The 24,591-nt window shown below is 43.0% G+C and overlaps 1 protein-coding gene across 3 annotated transcripts in view; it reads right to left on the reverse strand.

Moving 5' to 3' along the window:
• Positions 1-1,835: 1,835 nt before the first annotated feature.
• The window catches only part of LOC120408309 (acyl-CoA-binding domain-containing protein 5-like), a 42,159-nt gene continuing 19,403 nt past the window's right edge, over positions 1,836-24,591 (reverse strand). For 2 of the 3 annotated variants that reach the window (XM_039545085.1, XM_039545087.1), the window contains 4 exons: positions 24,418-24,518; positions 8,977-9,061; positions 4,957-5,061; positions 1,836-2,772 (listed from right to left, as the gene is read on the reverse strand). In XM_039545085.1, coding sequence (XP_039401019.1) covers positions 2,668-2,772; positions 4,957-5,061; positions 8,977-9,061; positions 24,418-24,518 — 396 coding nt within the window. In that variant the 3' untranslated portion in view covers positions 1,836-2,667. Of the gene's footprint in view, positions 2,773-3,317; positions 3,704-4,956; positions 5,062-8,976; positions 9,062-24,417; positions 24,519-24,591 lie in introns of those variants that run through there. The other variant, XR_005600599.1, reaches the window with a different exon arrangement.

The raw sequence follows: 24,591 nt of genomic DNA on the forward strand, positions 1-24,591 counted from the left end.
ACATACAGTAAGGGGGGGGAGGAGCTTGGCCAGGACAGGCAACAAAGTAGTAAGAGGAGGGAAGCTGGGCAGGATGGGAGAGGTAGATAACAAACAATAAAGGGGAAACAGAGGTGGAGTGGTGGGCAGGGGAGGCAGGTAACAAATTGGAAGGCAGTGAACTGTGAGGTGAGGGGGACCATGCAAGATAGGGGGGAGCAAACTGCAAGGGGGGAGGCCACTGGGGGACCAGGTGACATGGGGGAAGTAGCAAACTGCAAAGGGGGGAAAGGATGGCATGGGAGGGATCTGGGGGGAGGCAAGGTGAGCATAAGGGGTGGCCCATCAGCCCAATGGTAACTGACAGAAACAGGGTGGGGAGGGGGAAGTCCAAGAGGTCAAGTGATCTCTCTGTGTCCTACTGCTGTGGTTGCCCAGGATGGCTCCAGACTCTCCTGAGTCCTGCTGGAAAGCTTGGGCGCAGCCTTGTCATACAGATGGCTGTGGGAGTGAGGATCCAAAGGACAGTTTATTTTTCACTCCAAGTAAAACTGGAGTGAGTAAAGAATGTGGTCTATCTTCTTGGCACCTGCTCAGGCGGTGGGGGACAGTGCCTGAGGTTTCATTGTTTGAGGAGGAATTAAGACTCAGTGAATTCCTTCTCACTGAGCTGATGCCTGTGCCTTCCACAGCTGCAGTATAACAACAATGTATCTTACATATATCTATTTACTCAACAGCCTCCACTCAGATATATCCCAGCATTCAAATAGCAAGATACCAAGAGAGGCTGAATAGCACCTTGTTTAGTTTTGGGGGCCAAGTGCTATGGCAACCATTTTTGATGCTATTTGGCATTTATACATACTAACAGAAAGCTGCTTTAGGCTATTCTGCTTTGAAGGACTCATTACTGCTTATTGGTAGACTAGCTTTCTGCAAGTCATTGAGTCCGAGCGTGAAAAATACCCCAGCAGTCCTCTGCTTCCTTAGAGTGACTTACTCAGACTCACACCCACTTACCAGCGTGTAACTTAATTGCATCACCCCCTTTCACAACACCTCTGTATTTAGGCCATTTGAGTCTGAGGGCTTGTCTACACTTAAAATGCTACAGCTGCACTGCTGTAGTGCTTCAGTGTAGATACTAATCCATCTCAAGAGCAGCGGTGCTGGGGCAATTTTTATAGTGGGAATGCTGAAGGTGGAAGCCATGTATTTGGGTTGTTATTACTACTTCAAGCCAGGAGGCATGGCATCGCCTCCAGCACCTCTAGTTCCAGTACCTATGCTCAAGAGGCACTAGCTTGCTCGATGGAAGAATTCTTCTGTTGACCTAGTGCTGGCTACACGTTGGCTTAACAACACCACTCAAAGGTGTGGACTTTTCATACTCCTGACTGATGTAGTTAAACCGACCTAATTTTCTAGTGTAGACCAGGCCTGAGTTGATACTGGGGACCACACAGAAGTGTACCAAGAAAATCAACTAACAGGAAGATGTAAGAATGCATAAGTTCAAGTAGGACTTCTCCCCTATTTTTACTCACACTTCCTTTCTTTACAGTGTGTAAATGATACCATTTTAGAGTCACTTACGCTTTAGGCAGGAATGTACTACAGCATGAGTATAAGGAGGTCTAACTTCTACATCACCTTTGAAACTGGGTGTGAATGTTACCAATATGGTGTAACATTTCCAACTTTTCCCTCTACAAACACTAACAATTAGTTTGTTGAAAAAATTATTTTTAAGAGGGGGGGGTTATATAGTGCCTGCAATTTTTCAGCAGAACTTCCCACTGATTTCAAACACTAGGGAGTTCTGCCTGAAAACTGATGGTAAAAGCAGCCCATTGAAATTTAAAAAGGAGAAACAGTTTAATACAGAGAAGCAGATGACTGAAATAACTTTCCTTTTTATGAATCAAGCTGAAAACAAAATGCCGAAAACCTTTGACAATTCCTCCGCACCCAACAAACATGATTTTTTGCCTTATTACTGTAAGCTGTTTAAACATGGTCCATATTTGGTCCCTCCAAATATGCTCAGTTTCAAAATTCTGTTCTTAGTTTCCCACTGTATGAATTCAATGCAACTCTATTGTAGTCAGTAGACTTGTTCTGCAGTTACACCAGTTTAATTGTAAGCAGAATCTGGCCATAAAATCTAATCACATTATCCTAGCTATGGTTTCTATCTTCTTTCCCACTGTTTAAAAAAAAAATAATTAAACATTTTGTAACAAGAATGTCCTACTTGACAACTGCACTGTTCTTTTTGCTGGTATATGAAAGACATCCTAATCTTAACTGCATGACCCTGAAATAAAACTCCGTGGGTCCAACTTTCATAGGGGCAGCCATAGTGTTTTGCCTTTTCTTCTTTTTTAAGCTCAGACAATGCAAGGAGATAATTCTTCAAAAATCTGAAAAAAAAAACCATTGAATCAAAATGGAAAATGCATGAAAGGTAGTGGGTGGAAATTTAATTGAGATATCATTCCAGTGCTCATGAGAGAACCTAAGGAGATTAAACTCTTTTTCACAATAACTGAATATGGTCCTTCAACATGCACAGTAACTGGATCTTTTTTATATTAGTATATAAGAGCTCAGTTGTTCAAGTAGGGTTGTATTGTTGCTATGATCCTGATCATGTGGTTCAGGCTTTATTCAGCAGACTGGTCACATTCCTTTAAATTGTTGCATAATAGAAAGCAGCTGCTGATTGCGTTGTTGAACGTTTTGCTGTTCTTCTTTTAGCCTCTTCTGGTCATGAAGAATCTCTTCCTACAAAAGGCAGGAGACCACATTTTAGATGAAACCTCCAGTTCTGGCAACTAATATAAAAAATGAGTTAAAATATACCACCCTCACCCCACCCTCCAATCCAAAAAACCCATAAGTGCTAGAGATCCACAGCTATGACCAGACTCTCTCTTTCAGTCAAGTAAAATTCAAAAACCAAAACAAACAAAATCCAACTAGCTCACTGCCAAGTGGAAAAATAATTTAGGGCCAGATCAAACTGAAAATTCAAGGGCTTGCCATATAGATTGCAGGAATTTGTCCCCTCTCATGGCAGGGGTTTGGGGCTTGCAGTGGGCAGGGAGTGAAGCCTCCCTACTTAATAAATCCAATGAATCCACAGGAAAAATACTTCCAGATCCCCAGTGGCAAAAAAAAGCCCAGATGGTTGGCTGCTTCCTGTGTTTTTCTATTATCCCTTCCCCTTCAGTAACAAAGCTCCAGCAGGCTGAGTTCTCCTGAGGCTACTTAGTAGAAACCAGTCAGAGGGGACCCAGCAAGAATTATTATGTTTCTAACAGCATTACCTCCAACTCTAGTTTCTGCATGGAAATCTATGGGCTGAGTGGAGGATGATTCCACAAAGAGCATCTAGTTCCCATGAAAGTTATTGAGTCCTTCTCTTTACCTACCAACTAATTCCCTCTCATGCCTAATCAGCAGGGCCAAAACTTCAGAAACTTTCAGCCAAATGCTCTATACTTTCTGAGCATAAGTGGGCCTTGCTCAGGCATGTTGTACAGCAGAATTTCTAACTATCATCTATTATTCCTTAATCAAACCCCAACTCCAGTGAGGGTTCTGTCTGAGTAGGGGCTCAGAACCATGTTCTTCTCAAACTGGTTTTTTATCTCAATAGCAGGAGGAATCTCCAAGTTTCAGCTGTGCAGTTCCCCTAGGATGACCAGGTGTCCTGATTTTATACAGACGGTCCCGATTTTTGGGTCTTTTTCTTATATAGGCTCCTATTACCTCCCACCCCGTCCTGATTTTTCACACTTGCTGTCTGGTTGCCCTAAGTTCCCCACTCACTGTAACTTCAGAAGGCTGGGCTTGCTCTCCCCTTGTGTAATGGTTGGAGTGAGGGTTTGGTCTCCTGACTTCCTGAGATTTCTAGAAGCCCAGGGTCTCATGCAGCCAATGCACAGGGCTCCCCTCTCCGTGCCAGTTTCTTATTCAGGATCCATTCTACTGCTGGCTGACACCCCCTGCAGCTTCACAGGAATAGCCATGAAGGAGAGCCCCTAGTTATTAATGTTAACACCTGATTGGATAGATAATCCATAGATTCAGCATGGCAGCACACTCCAGACTGCACCTGCTCCCTAGTTCTATCCCTGGCCCTACCTCCAAATACCTGAGAGGCCTGACCTGGCACAGTCTAGGGAAAAGGCTTCTGCAGTTTCCCTAATTGGGGGAGGAGAGGAGAACATACTGCAGAGCTGGTGCTGTCACGTTCTGTGGCCCTGACTCAGTTATAATCTGCTTGCACTCCTCTCTACTCAAAGCACAGGGGAGAATCTGGCTCTGAGTGGGGATGGCAGGACTGGGCCACTGAGGAGGATGATAAAAAGAATGTTTGCATGCAGTAAAAACAAACAAAGCTACATTAATACGGAAAATCATTGTGATGATAATTATTAAAACTGGCTCTATATGGACAAAAAATGTATTTTAACTTTTTAGAATAAACAAGTATAGGGCAGGGGGGTTTATTAACTGTTTTAAAAGTAGACTTTTTTTGTTCAGTTCTTACCACAGGAATTCTTAAAGGTAAATCAGAACTAAAACAGAGCAATAGTGAAACAAAACATGTTTATCATTCATGCAAAAATTGATTGTTTGGTTGCTGGAAACATGTTTATGTATTTTAGCTACCGTAACTAAAAAGCTGAAGGAGAAAACAATTAAATTATTTGAAAGCAATTAAAAATTGTGATCCAGAACTAGTAGTCGGTGATTCATTTAACATTTCCTTCTAGAATACTTTGATAACAGTGGTTTTGTTGTTGTTGTATCATCTTCATATGTGGTGTTCAAGAAAAAAAACACATTTTGCTTATTTCACTATTGCTATAAGAATTGTGCCCACCACACATATAGAAAGGATCCAAATGGACTCTCCAATTATGCACACAGTTGTATGTTACTTTGGAAAAAGTTTACCCTCAGTTTACATATTTCTTTCCTTTCCTTGTCATTTTCCTCTGCTCTGGCTTTGAGCCAGGCTTCATTTTGGGCCTTGTGCTTATCTAGCATCTCCTGCAGCTCCTGGTTTAAAAACAAACAAAAATTAAAAGATGTGCTAAGTGGTACTGGCTTTAAAGTTGCCCATGTTCAATTACAGACATTAAAAGACAAGCCAGTATCTAGTCCAGTACATCTTTCAGGAAATAGCTGTCAAAGGCATACTCACATCCTAGGACTCTTCCAAATTTCAGGACATGTTTAAATTTCTTCAGTCTCCCTAAGCTATATTTTGTTCAGTTTTCTGTTTAACCAGTGATAATAAAAAACATTGTTTTCTTTGACAAATGCAGTAAGTTATTATTTCTGCAGATGTTTCCTCATCTAAATAAGTCTCGCTAATGTGAATAATAATACGTAGCAGGCCTATGCTTGCACCTGAATGGTGCTACTTGTGAATGAAATCCAATACCCCTTTTGTAGACTTTGGCCCACACTGTGTGGGGCTAGCTTGGAGACCTCTTCTACATCACAGAAGGGAAGGACAGGATGGCCTGTCACGTCACTTACAGGGGACACCCAGTACAGACACTGTTCAAGGCTTAGATGGTCCAAGTAAGGACTACTTGTGTGAACTGGCTTCTGCACTCCAGCTTTGAAAAGTGCCTATACAAAATGGCACCTTCTTACTTAATGGACCGGATTCCAGGGGATATTTAGTGTCATAGCAACTGAATTTACTGACTAAGATAAATCTGTACAACTTCTTACTCCTGTTAGCCCTTCAGAGCTAACAAAACTGAGAGAACAAGCTGATTTTATTCTGGCTCATGCATCAACAGAGTTGTTAAATAAGTTCCAATTATAGCATCTCTGCGGCTGGTGATGTCTTAGCCAGTATGAACTCAATTTGATTTTCAGGTTAAAGACTGAGTTTGCAGACTTGGCAATTAGAACATATTTTTCTATTTGTAAATTGAGCAATTTTGTTGTGCAACAATTGAAATGCAATAAATATGAAGGCCCATGATCAAATACAAAGTCAACTTCCAGTGTAGTGCAACAATTTAAAGACAGAGCTGAATTTGGCTTGGTTTCCACTGAAATCAATAGAGTTGTGCCAGCTTATGCCAATGGAGATGCGAGAAGTGGGGGCTGAAAGCTCTGAAAAAGAGCACCGCTCTCATGCTGAAGAAGAGGGATACTGCATTCTGGACTAACTAAAGCTGTTTTAATATTGGAGTAGTGAGTTGGAATAGTCCATCGTGGAGGTGACAAAGGCATGGATTCTATATTAGGTAAAATGGGATGCAGTCTTATTGCTAGTTTTAGATGGATAAAGACATTTTTGTGGGTATCACTACCTCTGTGTCTAGCACTAGTGAGGAGACCAGGAGGAGCGCCTAAGACTGCAGACCAATTTAACAATCTGGGGTCAGGCCATAGGGGTTTCTTTCGAGGTCTTCAAAGTTTCCCCTTTTCCCACCAGCATTCCCTTATCTTGCCCAGGTTCAGCTTCACCCAGCTGCCTTTCATTTCTCTCAGCCAGACAGCACCATTTCCCAAATATCCTATGTACATTTAAATAAAGACGACATGGAGCTGAGTACCATGTACACCTTGCTGGCATTTGAGGCCATGACTATCTTTGGGCTCTATGGCAAGTGAGAGACCAGGAGCTGGTCTACACTGAAAATTTATGTTGGAATAGCTCCGCCTCTCCACGTCCCTGAGAGACATAGCTCTGCCAATCTAATCCCGGGTGTAGAGAGTGCTAGGACCATGGAAGAATTCTTCCATTAACCTAGCTACTGCCTCTTGGGGATGTGGATTAACTACAGAAAAGCAGACCCTCTCCCGTCATTGTAATGAGTGTCTACACTGAAGTGCTACAGTGCTGCAGCTCTGCTGCATTGGTGCTGCTGTAATGTTTTAACTGTAGACACACCCTTTGACAGTGAGCTCTTTGGAGCAAGAGCTGTCCTTTCTGAATGTTTGGAAAATGACCAGTATATAGTAGGCACTAAACTATCACAAATAAAGAATAAGGGCTAGTCTACACTGGCAACATTAAAGTATTGCCACGGCAGCACTTTAACGTGCCTTGTGTGGTAGTGCAGTGCTGGGAGAGAGCTCTCCCGTAGCATTGTGCAGGAGGTCAGACTAGATGATCATAATGGTCCCTTCTGACCTTAAAGTCTATGAGTAGCACAGCGCTGAGCACTCTAAGGGCTTGGCTACACTTACAAATTTGCAGCGCTGCAGCAGGGTGTGAAAACACACCCTCTGCAGCGCTGCAAATTGCGGCGCTACAAAGCGCCAGTGTAGTCAAAGCCCCAGTGCTGGGAGCCGCGCTCCCAGCGCTGTCCGTTATTCCCCACAGGGAGGTGGAGTACGGACAGCGCTGGGAGAGTTTTCTCCCAGCGCTGGCGCTTTGACTACACTTAGCACTTCAAAGCGCTGCTGCGGTAGCGCTGCCGCGGCAGCGCTTTGAAGCGCTAAGTGTAGTCAAAGCACCAGCGCTGGGAGAGAGCTCTCCCAGCGCTGTCCGTACTCCACCTCCCTGTGGGGAATAACGGACAGTGCTGGGAGCCGCGCTCCCAGTGCTGGGGCTTTGACCACACTGGCGCTTTGCAGCGCCGCAATTTGCAGCGCTGCAGAGGGTGTGTTTTCACACCCTGCTGCAGCGCTGCAAATTTGTAAGTGTAGCCAAGCCCTTAATAAACCACCTCCACGAGGGATGTAGCTACCAGTGCTGGGAGCACGGCTCCCAGTGCTGGGTCACTGTCTACACTGGCGCTTTACAGCGCTGAAACTTGCTGTGCTCAGGAGGATGTTTTTTCACACCCCTGAGTGAGAAAGTTGCAGCATTGTAAAGTGCCAGTGTAGTCAAGGAAAAACAGACTATTAATCTTTCAGAAGAACGGCAGGATGTCTTGGAATTTGGTAGCCAAGGGACGTAACAGCTGGCTAAGTTATGTAGAGACATATTACAATGACTGTGTAGATCTAACACTTTCCCACAGAGTGTAATTTGATGGTTACTACGTTTTCTGTCTTATCTCTTGCACACTTACAGTAGGGACAGATTCACTCTTTTGGGGATGGGGTAGGGGTGCAAAACAGGTGCCCACATGTCATGGCGATAAAAACAAAAATAGAAAAGCTCATCCCTTACACCTGCAAAAGCAGCAACAATGGAGGGGGGGATTTGCTCTGGAAAAGCAGGCAGCAGTGCAACTGCTATCCTCAACAGTTCTTCCAGAGAACAACAGCTTTAAATGATTGTTGGGGCAGTACAGGAGCTCCTCTGCAGGAAACTGCTTAGGAGAGACACTGAATCCTTGCAACTCTCAGCTAATCAGTCCTTGCTCTCTTCTATGGTGGCCATTTCCACTTTTGGGGCAATGTTAGTTTCTGAGAGATGCTGTGCTCCAGCTCCAAGTGGACTTTCTATTTCCAGGGGCCTGCAGCCTGGTGAATCTGGCCCAAGATGTTTGTGAACTTGCCTGTTTCCATTCTTGAAAGTAAAAGAAATGATGCAGTCTCCATTTCTGATTTATTGCCAGCTAAGATTTTTATAGCTGGGAAAATGAAGTAGGGGAGAGGGCAGCTCTGCAGGCTAATCCCCATTCCCTTTTTTTTTATCCTGAAACTAGCCATTTAAAAAAAGATGAGGTTGTTCCCCATGTAGATACTTCCTTGACTGTAATCAAGTCACCTCTTAACCTTCTCCTTGTTAAACTAAATAGATTGAGCTCTTTGAGTCTATCATTATAAGACGTTTTCTAATCCTTTAATCATTCCTGGGGCTCTCTTCTGAACCCTCTCTAATTTATCAACACTTGAGTTGTGCAAGTTGAGCCTAGTTAGCATCAAGAGATGTTTTAACTTTTGTGTCCCCATACTTTGCTAATATGTAATTGCTGAAGAAATAAATTCCATCTATGAACACACAGCCACTTTTTCACCACATCTTTTATAAATACAGAAACCCACCTGCTGTTGATATCTGAATTGTTTGTTGTAAGCCTCCTTTTCTTGTTGAAAAGCAATTGTGGCCTGAACTAATTCAGCTTTCTCACTGTAAAGTAAATTGGGGGAGAGGGGGGAATATGTTTAGTAAAAACAAACAAGTCATGAAATTATCAAATTAAAAAGGCCTGTTTTCCAAGGATGTTGGTGGCTTCAGTTGTTTTAAAAACACAATACGCCATTTTAAATATAGATTGTAAATGTAGTTAGAATTATTTCATCAGGTCTGTGCTGGAATACCAGGTGTTTGTCTGTGGTTTAGGAGGGCACACTTCTTGAGAAGTCCCTAAACACGCCCAGTTTCCCTCCTAACCACACAAATTTCCAATTGGAAATCTGCCCGGGAATTACTGTTGCTCCAAACTTCCTTCCTTCACTCCTTTTATCCCCTGGGGTGGAGATACGTGGGGAGACTGCAGACTCTGGGGAGGAGAAGCAATAGCAAAATAACAGCTCCTTAAGGAATTATACTGCACAGAGTTGAGGATCCAGGATACTCCAGGGAGGATCTAGTTTTCCATGCTACAACACAGGATCCACAGGGTTGGAGCCTGTTTTCCCCAAGGAACCCTAAGTGAGGCCTCAGTAGGCCTCATTCAATTGTTGGGTTAAAGACCCCTTTCCCTTGAGGCTAGGGTGACCAGATGTCCCGATTTTATAGGGACAGTCCTGATTTTGGGGTCTTTTTCTTATATAGGCTCCTATTACCCACCACCCCTGTCCCGATTTTTCACATTTGCTGTCTGGTCACCCTACTTGAGGCAAAAAGAGAAAGGAAATGCCATAATGTGAACATGGTGGAGTTTCTAGCAGGATAAGTTTAAAAAATGTGAATTTAGGCATTTTTACCAGGTCTCATGGCAATATTCTCATGCAGTCTTGTTGATGTAGGCCCCAATTCTGCTTAACTTTACTACTCTGAATAGCCCTTTATCTTCAGTAGGGCTACTCACGGTACAGTTAAATTAAGCACATGCATAAATGTTTGCAGGATTAGGCTCTAAAGCCTCAGTTCCACAATGAACTCTATGCAGGTGTGTAGCGAGGTGGTGTCTCAGAGAGGGCGCAGGACAGGAAGTATAAAAGACCAACCCCAGAGCTCACTGGAGAAGCAGCCACTGGAGAGGCCAGATGCCTGGGGCCTAACTCCCGGTTGGGAGACCCCGGCAACTGGTGGCAGACCCGAAGACTGGCCCGCCCAATTAACGCCTGACACTGACTAGAGCCTGGAGGAGCTGCCAAGCCTACCCCTTGCCAGTTACCCTGAGGAGCCCATGGTACTTGACCCCCCGGAGGACACCGTCCAGACCCCGGTACCTCTAGAGGGAGAGCTAGGAAGTGGCCCGGGGGCAGCTGACCATAGTCTAGCTGCAGCACTGCCAGAGCCTATGTCAGTGTGTTGCGGCCAGGATCCCCACTGACACAGCAGGGTCCTCTGCCGCTGCTAGGGCCCAGGGCTGGGATGCAGTGGAGTGGGAGGGCCTGCGTCCCCCCTGCCACCCAACTTCTGGGTGGCAGTCTCCCCGTCTCCCAGGCCCCTCTGAGCCAAGAGCCTGGGCTGGTTGTTTACCTAACTTTGCTCAGCCCGTGTCTGAGGGCCTGAGCCACTGACTCTCTGTGGCCCTGACCCCAGGCCAGGGCCTACTAATTATATAAACTGTTGCTCAGCTCCTGCCTGAGGACCTGAGCCCTGGACTCACTATTGCTGCCGACCACACACCGGGCATGTTCGCCTCTACTGCTGCCATGGCGAAAGACTCCCACGGCCAGGCTAATTCCCCATCAACAACTGGAAGGAAATACCGAGGTGGTGTGGTCCCCCACCGCCCTGGAGAGGGACAAGCCCTGGCCAAACCACTTTACAAGGTAGCTCCTCATTAAAATCAATGAAGCTCCTCACACAGGCAAGGGTCCATCCACAAAGTCAATTGCAGGATCAAAGCCAGAGGCTTGAACTATAGCAGTCCTTTATAGGTGCTGTGACAGTTACAAATACACCTAAATTGTTGATTAAAGTAGAATCTATGCTTTTATAGTCCCTTGCTTGAACTCCCTACAAAACAAAGCAAAATATAAAATAATAATAATCTTTTTAGTGGTCTCTTTTGTGTGCAGTAACAAAATAAGTGTAGTGGCTATACACAGCCTATCCACACTCTTGACATATAGTGAGAAAGATTTAAATTTTTGCAAGAAGAGAGTAATCTTTATATATTTCTATCTGATGAAAGCTTACTATCCTAGTTCTGAGAAACTCTGCATTCCAAAATGAAGGCTCTTAACTCCAAAATGAACCAAAAAACACTCTCGCTCTCAGCTCCAGTACTTTTTCTGTCCTATTTTTTATTTTTCCTAAAAAGATATTTTGAGAATATTAAAATAGTTATGAAGAAGTGTAAACCAATTTTAATGGCACAGCATTTTCTAAAAACAGATCTGTAGTTTTTAAACACATTTTTAAAGTTACTTTTAAGAATATTTTTATTTCTTTCTGTGACCTTGTTTAGAGAATGGGATAAACATTATTAAGATAGCTTTTCTGTAACAATGAATATATAATAGAATCTTGTAAGGGATATATAGAACAGATATCCCTTGAATGATCAATACTTTCTGATTCCTTCTGGCCCACAGAAATTTAAAAAAGCTATCCGCCTCTGTTTATCCCAAAATAGGATCCACCTAAGAAGTAAAGACTCTAATAAAATGGTTCACATCATTTGAGACACTTTATCTAAGTACCCACAGATCAGCCTAGGACAGGAATTCCTCTTGTCAAGAATAGAAACTAAAATGGCTAAATGAGAGTATTGTCTAGGTGATTAACAAGAATCTTTCATACTTAGCATATAAATAAAACCTCTTTCTCCCACCCAACCTAGTACAAAAGAACATCAAGGGCTTGTCTACACTGGGACTTTACAGAGCTGCAACTTTCTTGCTCAGGGATGTGGAAAAACACCTCCCTGAGGGCTTGGCTACACTTACAAATTTGCAGCGCTGCAGCAGGGTGTGAAAACACACCCTCTCCAGCGCTGCAAATTGCGGCGCTGCAAAGCGCCAGTGTGGTCAAAGCCCCAGCGCTGGGAGCGCGGCTCCCAGCGCTGTCCGTTATTCCCCACAGTGAGGTGGAGTACGGACAGTGCTGGGAGAGCGCGCTTTGAAGTGCTAAGTGTAGCCACAGCCTGAGTGCAGAAAGTTACAGCACTGTAAAGTGCCAGTACAGACAGGGCACCACTCCCAGTGCTGGTAGCTACTCCCCTCGTGGTGAGTGGGTTGTTTTTTGTTTTTTTTGAGCGCTGAGAGAGCACTCTCCCAGCACTCTGCCGTGACTACACAAGCCACATTAAAGTGCTGCCGCAGCAGCGCTTTAGTGTTGCCAGTGTAGACTAGCCCTAAGTTACCAAGTTGTATGCAGTGTTGTTGTAGTTGTGTTGGACCATATCCCTGAGTGGCATTGTTAAGCAGACCTAACCTATAGTGCAGACAGTGCTAGGTCGACCGAAGAATTTGTCTGTTGAGCTAGCTACCATCTCTCAGGGAGATGGATTACCTATGCCACTTCTTCAGCTGCATGGAGTGAAAATTACAGATGCAGGCATTCTATAATGACACATGAAGAGAAGGGATTTACCTCACAAGTGGAGAACCAGTGTTGACAGGGCCAATTCGATCAGGGTGGATGTAGTCCACTCCCAATAATGGATGAGGAGGTGTCAATTCCAGGAGAGGCAAAGCTGCTTTTGTAATGAGCCAGCCACTCCCAGTCCCTATTCAAGCCCAAATTAATGGTGTTAAATTTGCAAATGAATTTTAGTTCTGCTCTTTCTCTTTCTGAAGTTTTTTGGTTCAAGTATAGCTACTTTTAAATCTGTTATAGAATGTCCTGCGAGATTGAAATGTTCTCCTACTGTCTTTTGTATGTTACCATTCCTGATGTTCGATTTGTGTCCATTTATTCTTTTACGTAGGGACTGTCTGGTTTGGCCAATGTACATGGCAGAGGGGGCATTGCTGGCACATGATGACATATATAACGTTAGTAGAGATGCAGGTGAATGAACCCTTGATGGTGTGGCTGATGTGGTTGGGTCCTCTGATGGTGTCGCTAGAGTAGATATGGGGACACAGTAGGCAATGAGGTTTGCTACAGGGTTTGGTTTCTGGGTTAGCGTTTCTGTGGTGTGGTGTGTAGTTGCTGCTGAGTATTTGCTTCAGGTTGGGGGGCTGTCTGTAAGCAAGGTCAGGCCTGCCTCCCAAGGTCTGTGAGAGTGAGGGATCATTTTCCAGGATAGGTTGTAGATCATTGATAATGTGCTGGAGAGGTTTTAGCTGGGGACTGAACATGATGGCCAGTGGTGGTCTGTTATTTTCCTTGTTGGGCCTGTCATATAGTAGGTGACTTCTGGGTACCCATCTCATTCTGTCAATCTGTTTCCTCACTTCCCCAGGTAGGTATTGTAGTTTTAAGAATGCTTGATAAAGATCTTGTAGATGTTTGTCTCTGTCTGAGGGACTGGAGCAAATTCGGTTGTATCTTAGGGGTTGGCTGTAGACAATTGCTTGTGCGATGTGTCCTGGATCGAAATTGGAGGCATGTAGGTAAGTATAGCGGTCTGTAGGTTTCCGGTATAGGGTGGCGTTTATGTGACCATCACTTATTTGCATTATAGTGTCCAAGAAGTGGATCTCTTGTGTGGACTGGTGCCAGCTGAGGTTGATGGTGGGGTGGAAATTGTTTAAATCCAGGTGGAATTCTTCAAGGGCCTCCTTTCCATGGGTCCATCTGATGAAGATGTCATCAATGTAGTGCAAGTAGAGGAGGGGCGCTAGGGGATGAGAGCTGAGGAAGCGTTGTTCTAAGTCAGCCATAAAAATGTTAGCATACTGTGGGGCCATGCAGTTACCCTTAGCAGTGACACTGACTTGAACGTATAAGTTGTCCCCAAATCTGAAATGGTTGTGGGTGAGGACAAAGTCACAAAGCTCAGCCACCAGGTGTGCTGTGGACTCATCGGGGATACTGTTCTTGACAGCTCGTAGTCCATCCTCATGTGGAATATTGGTATAAAGAGCTTCTACATCCATGGTGGTGAGGATGGTGTTTTCAGGAAGATCACCAATGCATTGTAGTTTCCTCAGGAACTTGGTGGTGTTTCGAAGATAGCTAGGAGTGCTGGTAGTGTAGAGTCTGAGGAGAGAGTCCAAATAGCCAGATAATCCCGCTGTAAGAGTGCCAATGCCTGAGATGATGGGGCATCCAGGGTTTCCAGGTTTATGGATCTTGGGTAGCAGATAGAATATCCCTGGTCGGGGCCCTGGGTGTGTGTCCTTGTAGCTATACTTGAACAAAAGAATTTCAAGAAATAGATTTCAAAGAGAAACAGCAGAACTAAAATTCATTTGCAAATTTAACACCATTAATTTGAGTTTGAATAGGACTGGGAGTGGCTGGCTCATTACAAAAGCAGCTTTGCCTCTCCTGGAATTGACACCTCCTCATCTATTATTGGGAGTGGACTACATCCACCCTGATCCAATTGGCCCTGTCAGCACTGGCTCTCCACTTGTGAGGTAACTCCCTTTTCTTCATGTGTCATTATATAATGCCTGCATCTGTAATTTTCACTGCATCTGAAGAAGTGAGGTTTTTTACGCACGAAAGCTTATGTCCAAATAAATCTGTCAGTCTTGAAGGTGCCACCGGACTCTTTGTTGTATATGTGGAAAAAATCTCTTGTTCTATTGTAAGTCATAAATAATGTGAAATGCTAATGTATAATCATAGAATGTATGCAGTGTCCCCTTCAGATTTAGAAGACTATGGGATTTTGTTGGTTTTCATTGTAAATAATTGTTGCATTCTCAAAATAATAGCAATTGTCTGGCACAAGAAAGAAGGAATACTAAAATATGTAAACAAAGGGATACCTTTGAAATATTAAGAGAAATTCATAGGTTCTAAGGCCAGAAGGAACTAGTCTGACCTCTTGTATCGCACGGGCCACATAACTTCGCTAAAATAATTCCTAGAGCATATATTTTAGAAAGATATCCAATCTTGATTTGAAAATTGCCAGTGATGGACACTCCACTGGAACCCTTGGTAAATTGTTCCAATGGTTAACTACTCTCACTCGTAAAAATACATGCCTTATTTCCAGTCTGAATTTGTCTAGCTTCAACTTCCAGCCATTGGATCATGTTAGACCTTTCTCTGCTACACTGAAAAGTCCATTATTAAATAGTTGTTCCCTATGCAGGTACTTAAAGGCTGTAATCAAGTCACCCCTTAACCTTCTTTTTGTTAAGCTAAAAAGATCAAATTCTTTGAGTCTATCACTATAAAGCATGTTTTCCAATTCTTTAGTCATTCTTGTGACTCTTCTCTGAACCTTCTCCAATTTATCAACATCCTTCCTGAACTATGGGAACCATAACTGGACACTATTATATCAGTAGTCTCACAAGTGCCAAAAACAACAGTAAAATAAACTCTCTAGTCTCTTTACTCGAGATTCCCCTCTTTATGTATCCCAGGATTGCATTAACTCTTTTGGACACAGTGTTACCCTGAGAGCTCATATTTAGCTGATTATCTATCATGACCCCCAAATCTTTTTCAGAGTCACTGTTTCCCAGGATAGAGTTTCCCATACGGTAAGTATGGCCAATATTCTTTGTTTCCAGGTACATTCATTTACATTTAGCTGTATTAAGATACATATTATTTGCTTGTGCCCAGTTTACCAAGTGATCTAGATAGCCCTGTATCAGTGACCTTTCCTCTCCATTATTAACCACCTCACCAATTTTTGTGTCATCTGCAAACTTTTATATTTTCTTCCTGGTCATTGATAAAAATGTTAAATAGCATAGAGCCAAGAACTAATCCCTGCAGGACCACACTGGAAACAGGCCGGCTCAATGATGATTCCCCACTTATAGTTACATTTTGAAATCTATCTGTTAGCCAGTTTTTAATCCATTTAATGTATACCATGATAATTTTATATCGTTCTAATTTTTTAATCAAAAATATTATGTGGTACCAAGTCACACTCCTTACAGAAATCTAAGTACATTACGTCAACACTATGACCTGTATCAACCAAACTCGTAATCTCATCAAAAAGATATAAAATTAGTTTCACGGGAGCTATTTCCCATAAACCTACGTTGATTTGCATTAATTACATTACCTTCCTCTAATTATTTATTAACCCAGTCTCATATCATCACTCCATTATCTTGCCTGGGATTGACATCAGGCTGACAGGCCCATAGTTACCTGAGTCACCCTATTTAACCTTTTTAAAAATTGGCACATTAGTTTTTTTCCATTCTTCTAGAACTTCCCCAGTGCTCAAAGACTTATTGAAAAAGCAATATTTAAAAGTCCAATGAGCTCCTCAGCCAGCTCTTTTAAAACTCTTGGATGCAATTTCTCTGGACCTGCTGATTTTAAAATGTCTGACTTTGGAGGCTTCTCTTTAACATCCTCTAGAGATACTAGTGGAATGGTAACAGTGTTAAGACCATATAATGAGACTGCATCATCCTTTTTCCCTTCAAATACAGAACAAAAATACTTATTGAACACTTTTCCTTTTTTTTAATTTTTATGCATTATTATTGACAGTTCTTTCATTTCTAGCTAATAATGAACCAATACCATTGTCAGGATTCTTTTTGTTCCTAATGTATTTTTAAAACTCCTTATTGTCCTTGTCTGTTGACCATATATTTCTCCTCGAGTCTCTTAGCTTTCCTTATCAATTTTCTACAGTTCCTAACTTCTGACTATCAACTCCCCCTTTCTTCCATTCATTATATATTATTATTTTATTATTTTGATAGCTGCCTTCACTCCCCTTTTAAACCAGCTTTTTTTTTTTTAAATCAGCACAGCCTTCTTCCTCAGTTATGGGATTGTGGCTTTTTGGGCATCTAGTAAGGCATTCTTAAAGGATGTGCATTATCATGCACATTTTTCTGATTAAATTCTACCAGCTGAGTCAGCTTAGGCCTATTAAACCACCATATATAGAGAGTCCAGACCAGAAATAAATAAACAAACACACACACATATATATATATATATATTATTTAGGTGTGTTTTTATTTATTTCTGGTCTGGACTCTCTATATATGGTGGTTTAATAGGGCTAAGCTGACTCAGCTGGTGTGTATATATATTTCTGGTCTGGACTTTATTCTGTTTGCACATTATAAATATGATCAACTAATGGTCACCTGCACACTAAGCTACCAATAACTTTTAGTTCTGTGGTCTTTTCCTCTTTATGTTAGGACAAGGATGAATATAGAATTCCCCCATGTTGGCTATAACACTTTTTGAGTTAGGAAACTGTCATCTATAATGTTCAGAAATTCTAAGGATTACTTAAGAGGAATGGGGAGAAGGAGAAGGGATCCCAATTAATCATAGGGGCTAATAATGAAGAATAATCCTTGAAATGAATCAAACTTAAAAAGCCTCCGATAAGAAAAGGATTAAAAAAATATGTTATACACCAGTGCCATCTACTGGATACTAATGAAAGCATCAGAGAAAATAAGAGCTGAAATCTAAGCAGCTACTTGGCATGTATCAGGAATTCGAGGGTGGCCCCTTCCAATTAGTCCTGAACAGGGCCGCCCAGAGGATTCCGGGGGCCCGGGGTCTTCGGCAGCGGGGGTCCCTTCCGTTCCGGGACCCGCCGCCGAAGTGCCCCGAAGACCCGCGGCAGGGGCCCCCCCGCCACCAAATTACCGCCGAAGCGGGACCCGCCGCCGAAGTGCAGCCCGGTTTTCGGCGGTAATTCTGCGGCGGGGGGGCTCCCGCCGCGGGTCTTCGGGGCACTTCGGCGGCGGGTCCCGGAACAGAAGGGCCCCCTGCCGCCGAATTACCGCCGAAGACCGAGCTGAACTTCAGCGGCGGGTCCCGTTCCGTCTTCGGCGGTAATTCGCCAGTGGGGGGTCCTTCCGGGGCGGAAGGACCCCCCGCCGGCGAAGACCGGGAGCGAAGAAGCTCCTGCGCCCGGCCCCGCAAGAGTTTTCCGGGCCCCCCGGAGCGAATGAGGGATCCCGCTCCAGGGGCCCCGAAAAACTCTCGTGGGGGCCCCTGTGGGGCTCGGGGCCTGGGGCAAATTGCCCCTCTTGCCCCCCCCTCTGGGCGGCCCTGGTCCTGAAACTAGGGTATATAAACTGAGGTCACCATGTGCTCAAGAGAGTTGACTGAATCCAACAAGAAGCTTTGGAATCCTAAAAATGTGACCTATGTCTAGACCAGACCAGCCTTGTGGAAACAACCCTCCCCCATTCCAGGGCTCAAGGGATAAAAAGTGGTGAGGGGATTTCAATTCAGAGATTGTATTACTCCTATTTCTTTAACACAAAGAACTGTATATTATTTTGCTGAGCCCACACTGTCTAGTGGTTTCTCTCAAGCAACCATATTTTTAATTGTAATTCCTCTATAAACCAAGTGAGACTGAAAACAATAACTTTAAGCAATTGCTTTTAATATTCTAAACTTGTCCTTTTTGGACCAATCCATTTGGACCATATTACCCACACTCTTCAAAGTGCCTTAAAGACAAGTGTATCATTGGAAGTGTGATAAATGTGTTAGGTACTAAATAACTGATAAGTAAATGTAATAAGAAATCTTGGTAATTTGCACTATTCCCCAACAGAACTGCTGAGCCTCAACTCTACTCTGTGATAATTTTGTTGCAAGACTGTATTTTGTGCATAGTACACACCTAGAATATTAGTTGTGTCTACATTTGAGTGGTGAACTGTTGATTGTATACTAATAAGGTTCTGGGTGAATAAACAAACTGTTGGTTGGCTAAGAATAAGCAAGTGTGAAGTGTCCTGATTTAAGGAATACTGTTCAAGTTAAAAATTGACCTGGAAAGAACCCAGCATTAAAACTGGTAAGCTAACACTCCGTAGATTCAATAAAAATAACTTACCCAACTGGCAAACCTAGTTTGTTAGATTTCAGCTTTAAAATCTAATTGGCACCCTGGCAAATTCATAAAAAAATGACCCCTTTTCATGCTTACAGTCTAGACATGTCAGAGAAAATAGAGACAGAAAAGATCTAATTATTACATTATCTCTAGTCCAGCTCCTTGTTTGTGCAGGATTGCTTCCTATTGTCCACTCTAAAAATTATATTAAATGTGCCAAACAAACAACTTTCTGCCACTTAAGTTGTGTTTATACTAGAATACTTTTGCTAAAATGTCCTCACTGTTTCAGCTCCACTGTGTAGCCCATAGAGCTACCCTAGCCTTTATTCTAAATTGTAATGCAAGATACCTACAGGTCTGTATACAGTCAGATATTAGCTTAAGCAGGTTAATTTAAGTATAGTCAAATATAGTAGTCCTGTGACCCTTGGCATAGATAAATGGCCTGATAGTTACCCTTAGATTTTGGGGAATTAGGAATAGTTTGCTCAATAGCAGAAGTTGAAACCTAATGGTACCCAGTAACCGTAGGGACATAGAAGTGATACTGAGCTGGGATATTTTAGGATACAATCATTGGCAGATGTCTAAACACAAATTTGCTTGAGCAAGAGGTGATGTATAAAATAATGATTCAAAATGGTATGAATATGTATTAATATATTAACCTATAGCAGGGGTAGGCAACCTATGGCACGCGTGCCGAAGGCAGCACGCGAGCTGAATTTCAGCGGCACTCACACTGCCCAGGTCCTAGCCACTGGTCCGGGGGGCTCTGCATTTTAATTTAATTTTAAAAGAAGCTTCTTAAACATTTAAAAAAACGTATTTACTTTACATACAACAACAGTTTAGTTATATATTATAGACTAGAGAAAGAGACCTTCTAAAAACGTTAAAATGTGTTACTGGCACGCGAAACCTTAAATTAGAGTGAATAAATGAAGACTCGGTACAGCACTTCTGAAAGGTTACCGACCCCTGACCTATAGGATAAGTGCACCCCAATACTTTGAGGGTGAGGAAATTAGATTTGGACATGGAAGGCTGAGCATTAGCATGAATATTCATACTAATGCTCAGGCCCTATCATTAGAGCCTTGCGCAGATACAAATTCATACCCATGGATGCAGATATCTGCGGATATAAATCGGTATCCATGGAGCCACAGGGATCTCCTGGGAACCGCAGCGGCGAAAGGAGCAGAACATAGGGCTGCCACTCCCAGGAGCCAGTGCCCTGCACCAGCAACTCCTCCAGCGTGGCTGTACTGCCCCCAGCGCCGCCCACTGGGGTGGCCACTAGGCTCACCGGCAGCTGTCCCTGGTCATGCTCTTGTGTTCAAACAGTGTGCATGCCCCAGACAGGAGACGCAGACAGCTGCATGGAAGGAACGGGGGTAGTACAGCCATGCAGGAGGAGCTGCTGGAGTGAGGTGCTGGTTCCTGGGAGTGGCGGCCCCACGTTCTGCTCCTTTCGCTGCTGTGGTTCTCAGGAGAGCCCTGCAGTTCCACAGATACTGATTTATATCCATGGATATCCGCATCCAAGGGTATAAACTTGTATCCGCGCAGGGATCTACCTATCATAGGGCAAACCACCATGTGGAGCGGGCTAGCTTTCCATCATTTGACCCTTCATCAATCTTGGGCATTGAGGAACCTGGACCACTGGACTCGTTTGGCATGCCATAGACAAGGCTGGTCCTTTGTCTCTTAACATCAGTACCTCAAGGAAGGGTATAAGTATACAAATCTAAGAGCATATGCAAAGAATGGTACCACAGCTAACCCCAATACTGTATTATTCCTATCTGTTTATGTGGCTCACAGCTTTTCTGGCTTTATTATTGATCCTGATAAAAATCTCTAAGGCTTTACTTTGCCCTCAGTGTGAGTTCCTTGCCAGACACCTTGAGGTTCCCTACAAGATATCAAATTGGTTGGTTTAGGTCTGTGTTGCCTGATTGATTCTGGGACAAGAGCCCTATTACCCTCAGCTCATTAATCAGATCAACTGGCAACCAATCCAAGCATTATTAATCATTGAAAAGGATCAGACAACAACTGGTGTTAGTAATAGTGGCAACACGAGTGTAGACAGAGCATGATATAGGCATCAGCATTTTAAGCACATGTTGTCTACAGAACTAAATGACATATAGTTTAAAATGAGAGCTGGTCAGAAATTTTCTGGAACATTTTCTGTCCAAAGAAAATGCCAATTTGCCAAAAGTGAAACATTTGTGTAGATTTCAACAAAATTTCACTTAAAAAAGCAGAATGGGGCATTCCAATAAATGTCCAGTTTTTCATTTTGAAAAGATGTTATTGTTTCAAGTCTTTTTTAATATAAGTGAAAATTAGAACAAAACATTTCAAATGACCTGAAAATGAACTTTTCAAAATGTTATTTCCTGGGAGATTTCAATTTTTTTTATTATTCTATTTCAAAACAGAAAAGTTTTAAAATTTCAGAATTTCCCATGAAAGAGGAAGTCTGGTTCCTACCCAACTTTACTTCAAATACTGGAAATTGAGGGCAGCTTTGCCTACATTGTCGCCTCCCCAGTGGAGCTTAAACACAAGGAACAACAAGACGTTTTAGCAAAAGTTTCCTATTGTAAGACCTTGGTCAGTGGAATAATCTCAAGGTAACGAATTTCACTGGAACTGATCCAGTCTAGACTGGGAACTGTGGGCTTCAGAGTGCAGTGCTGCAACAGGGCTTCTGGAAGCACTTTGTCTTAAACAGATACTGTCCAGGAAACCAAATTTTAGTTCTGCATAAAATTTTGTATTTAAAAAAATATTTTTCATCCCAAATGGGAATGAAAACCAACTAATCAAAAGTTTTCACAGAACTGAAATCCCACAGAATTTCATTTTATAAATGGAGCTATGGAGGGTGGAAGCCACTCACTGAAATTGACACGATCCTTGTCAGTTTCATACTAGTCACTGCTGAATTGCAACAGTGAAATAGACCAGACTTATTGTCAAGTGAGCATGAGACTGGTCACTTTTACACCTGCTATTCAGTGGTAAGCAGCAGTGAGACTGACAAGAATCAAGTCCCTTGTTTCAAGCTCAAGCTCTCTCACAACTCCCCAGTTCCTTCTCTGCCTGGGGACTCTGTTGGTTACTCTTCAGCCTGTGGGCCCCTCTAGTAAGAAACACCCCACCAGGTCTTTTCCTGGCACCAGTCCCTGGACTCAAACTTCTCTTTCCTTTGGGATAAGGTCACCATAGCCCTCCTTCTTGGGGCTGTGCCTGAACTGTCAGGCTTCCCAAACCCATCATCATGTAGTCCTACCACAAGACAACCTCTCTAGGCTCCTCCTAACTGATCTAACAGCACTACTTTTTAATCCTCATCAGATGATCACATGCCTCAGGCACAGTATCCTATTCCTAGTTTGGTCTCATGATCCTCTCCAAAATACCTTTTCTTAAAGGGGCCATGCCTTGGAACAGAGTTGGCTGGCCCCAGGTCCCCATTGACCTTTAAAGGAACAGACACCTCTCTACCTGTCCTCTCTCCCTTCTTGTGCATTCCTACACAATCAAGCCTTACTTTACACAGGGCTGTTATTTGAAATCCCTGTTTGTATTACATTAACAAGGAATTAGCAGATGGGTCAGAGTTAAGGTTTCCAAATTTAACCCTGCATTTCCTCTCTTCTGGAGGTCCGATTTCCCAGTTTCAGCAATGCATTTACGCTAGTTTTGCGTGTACAATTTCCTTGTGGTTTTATTTTGAAAGAAAAAAATAAAATATTGGCAATGGGATATGTAGTATGATCTTGAACTATTTGGCTTGATGTCTACTGAACCTAGCTGCACTTGAACAAGGCCTCTCAAATCCAGCAGGGAGATGCTGAACCTCAGCAACCAGTACCTGCCCAGACACACAGTACTCACAGCAGTAGCAGCTCATTCACAGAACTCCAGCAGCTGTGTTATAAATCCAGTGGCAATTTGAGCACTAGAACTCAGAGGGAAGGAGAAGCAAGTTAGCCTCCCCCCGGGCCCTTTCCCAACACAATTATCACTCATCTCTGTAAAGTGTACACTATGATTCTGGCTAGGACAGCAGGAACTGGAAAACCATGGGAAAGACTTTTTGTGTGATATTTCTAGCCAGGCTAAAGCTGTAGTAAATACTGGAAATCCTGCCAGAGCTTGATCTTTCAAGGTTTTCAGACAAAAAAGATTTTAGAAAATCTTAATGATCAGTATTACACTTTGCGCTGTTGATCTGAACCTGCAAACTTTGTGTGGTTCACCCATTGCTACAGAAGTCTCTAACAGGAAATTAAACATCCAAAAGAAATAAGCCCTAAACAACACTGAAAACAAAACAAAAAAGTAGGTAACAAGAAAATTAGTGCAAAGATAAAAGGCCCTTCAACTAATTATCTCTGTGTAGGATGGTACATCCCCTAAGAACTGAGGGTGGTTATCCCACCTCTCAGGAAGAAGGAGGGGAGAATTGGGTAACCTTCCCCCTCATCTTTACCACATGAAAGGCACTTTGTAGGCACAGGGCTGGAGAAAGGAACAGAGAATAGGTGGATCTGGGTGGATCCCCCTCCCCAGTATAGCCCTGAAAAGATACAAATTGGGGCTGTATTATCTTTTTCCCAGGGGTAGCTGCAGGCAAGTCCCTGATAACACCAGGTGGTGGTGTGCTGCCAGGGATGGAGCACAGGATTCCACTGGGGGCTCAAGCAACTGTGGAAGTACAGGTTATCCACATGGATGACTCTGATCCGATCCCCAGGAATCCTTCAGATTTGTGGGTGGCTCCTGCAACCTATACCACAGGGGATAAGCTCACTCCCCTAGTGAAGCAACCAGAGGGAAGGATCTCTGCAAGAGGATCCTTAAGGAAATTTCCTTAATCTGAGTCCCTTTTTGTATTGTTTTTCTGCCAGAAGGGGCAATCGGTCTCTGAGAACTAGAACTAAGCCTAATAGTAACTCTTTCATGTTTCTCTGTAAGTTGCTTAAAATACTTTGACATTCATGATATAATAACTAACATCCAAATTTTAAAATTCATACTGTATATTAAACTTTAAACAAATTGTGAGCAAACAGTAGAGCAATTATGCCCTTTGCAGGTTTCTGAATATCATATTATCTTTTTGGCAGCAGCCACAGCCATATGATGCATACTGCTCCATGGAGGGGAAAACAGTTTAATGATAATGAAGCTTGCAGCCCTTTATTTAAAAAGCTGAATCATTGTGCTGAACTTTTACATTTGTAGACATTTCTATCTTATTTTTTGCTTGTAAAATATTGGTTCCCATAATAATCCTTATCCTTACCCCCTTTAAGAGATTTTTACCCCCCGTCTCCCACAAAACACATAAAGAAAATTTCTAGAGACTCTAAATAATACATACGTGTCTAGCTTTTGAAACTCCAAGTCCAGAAAGGCAAAGGCCCTTGTGATCATGTCCATTGCTTGGTTACGTACAGAAATGAAATCTCTGAGTTGAGCTGCCTATGTAGAAAGTCATAAGTTAACACAGCTTGAGAATCACAGAAGAAGAGAAGGCATTTAATGATTATTAGCA

This window comes from Mauremys reevesii, linkage group 6 (assembly GCF_016161935.1).
Source record: "Mauremys reevesii isolate NIE-2019 linkage group 6, ASM1616193v1, whole genome shotgun sequence".
Classification (NCBI taxonomy): domain Eukaryota; kingdom Metazoa; phylum Chordata; order Testudines; family Geoemydidae; genus Mauremys; species Mauremys reevesii.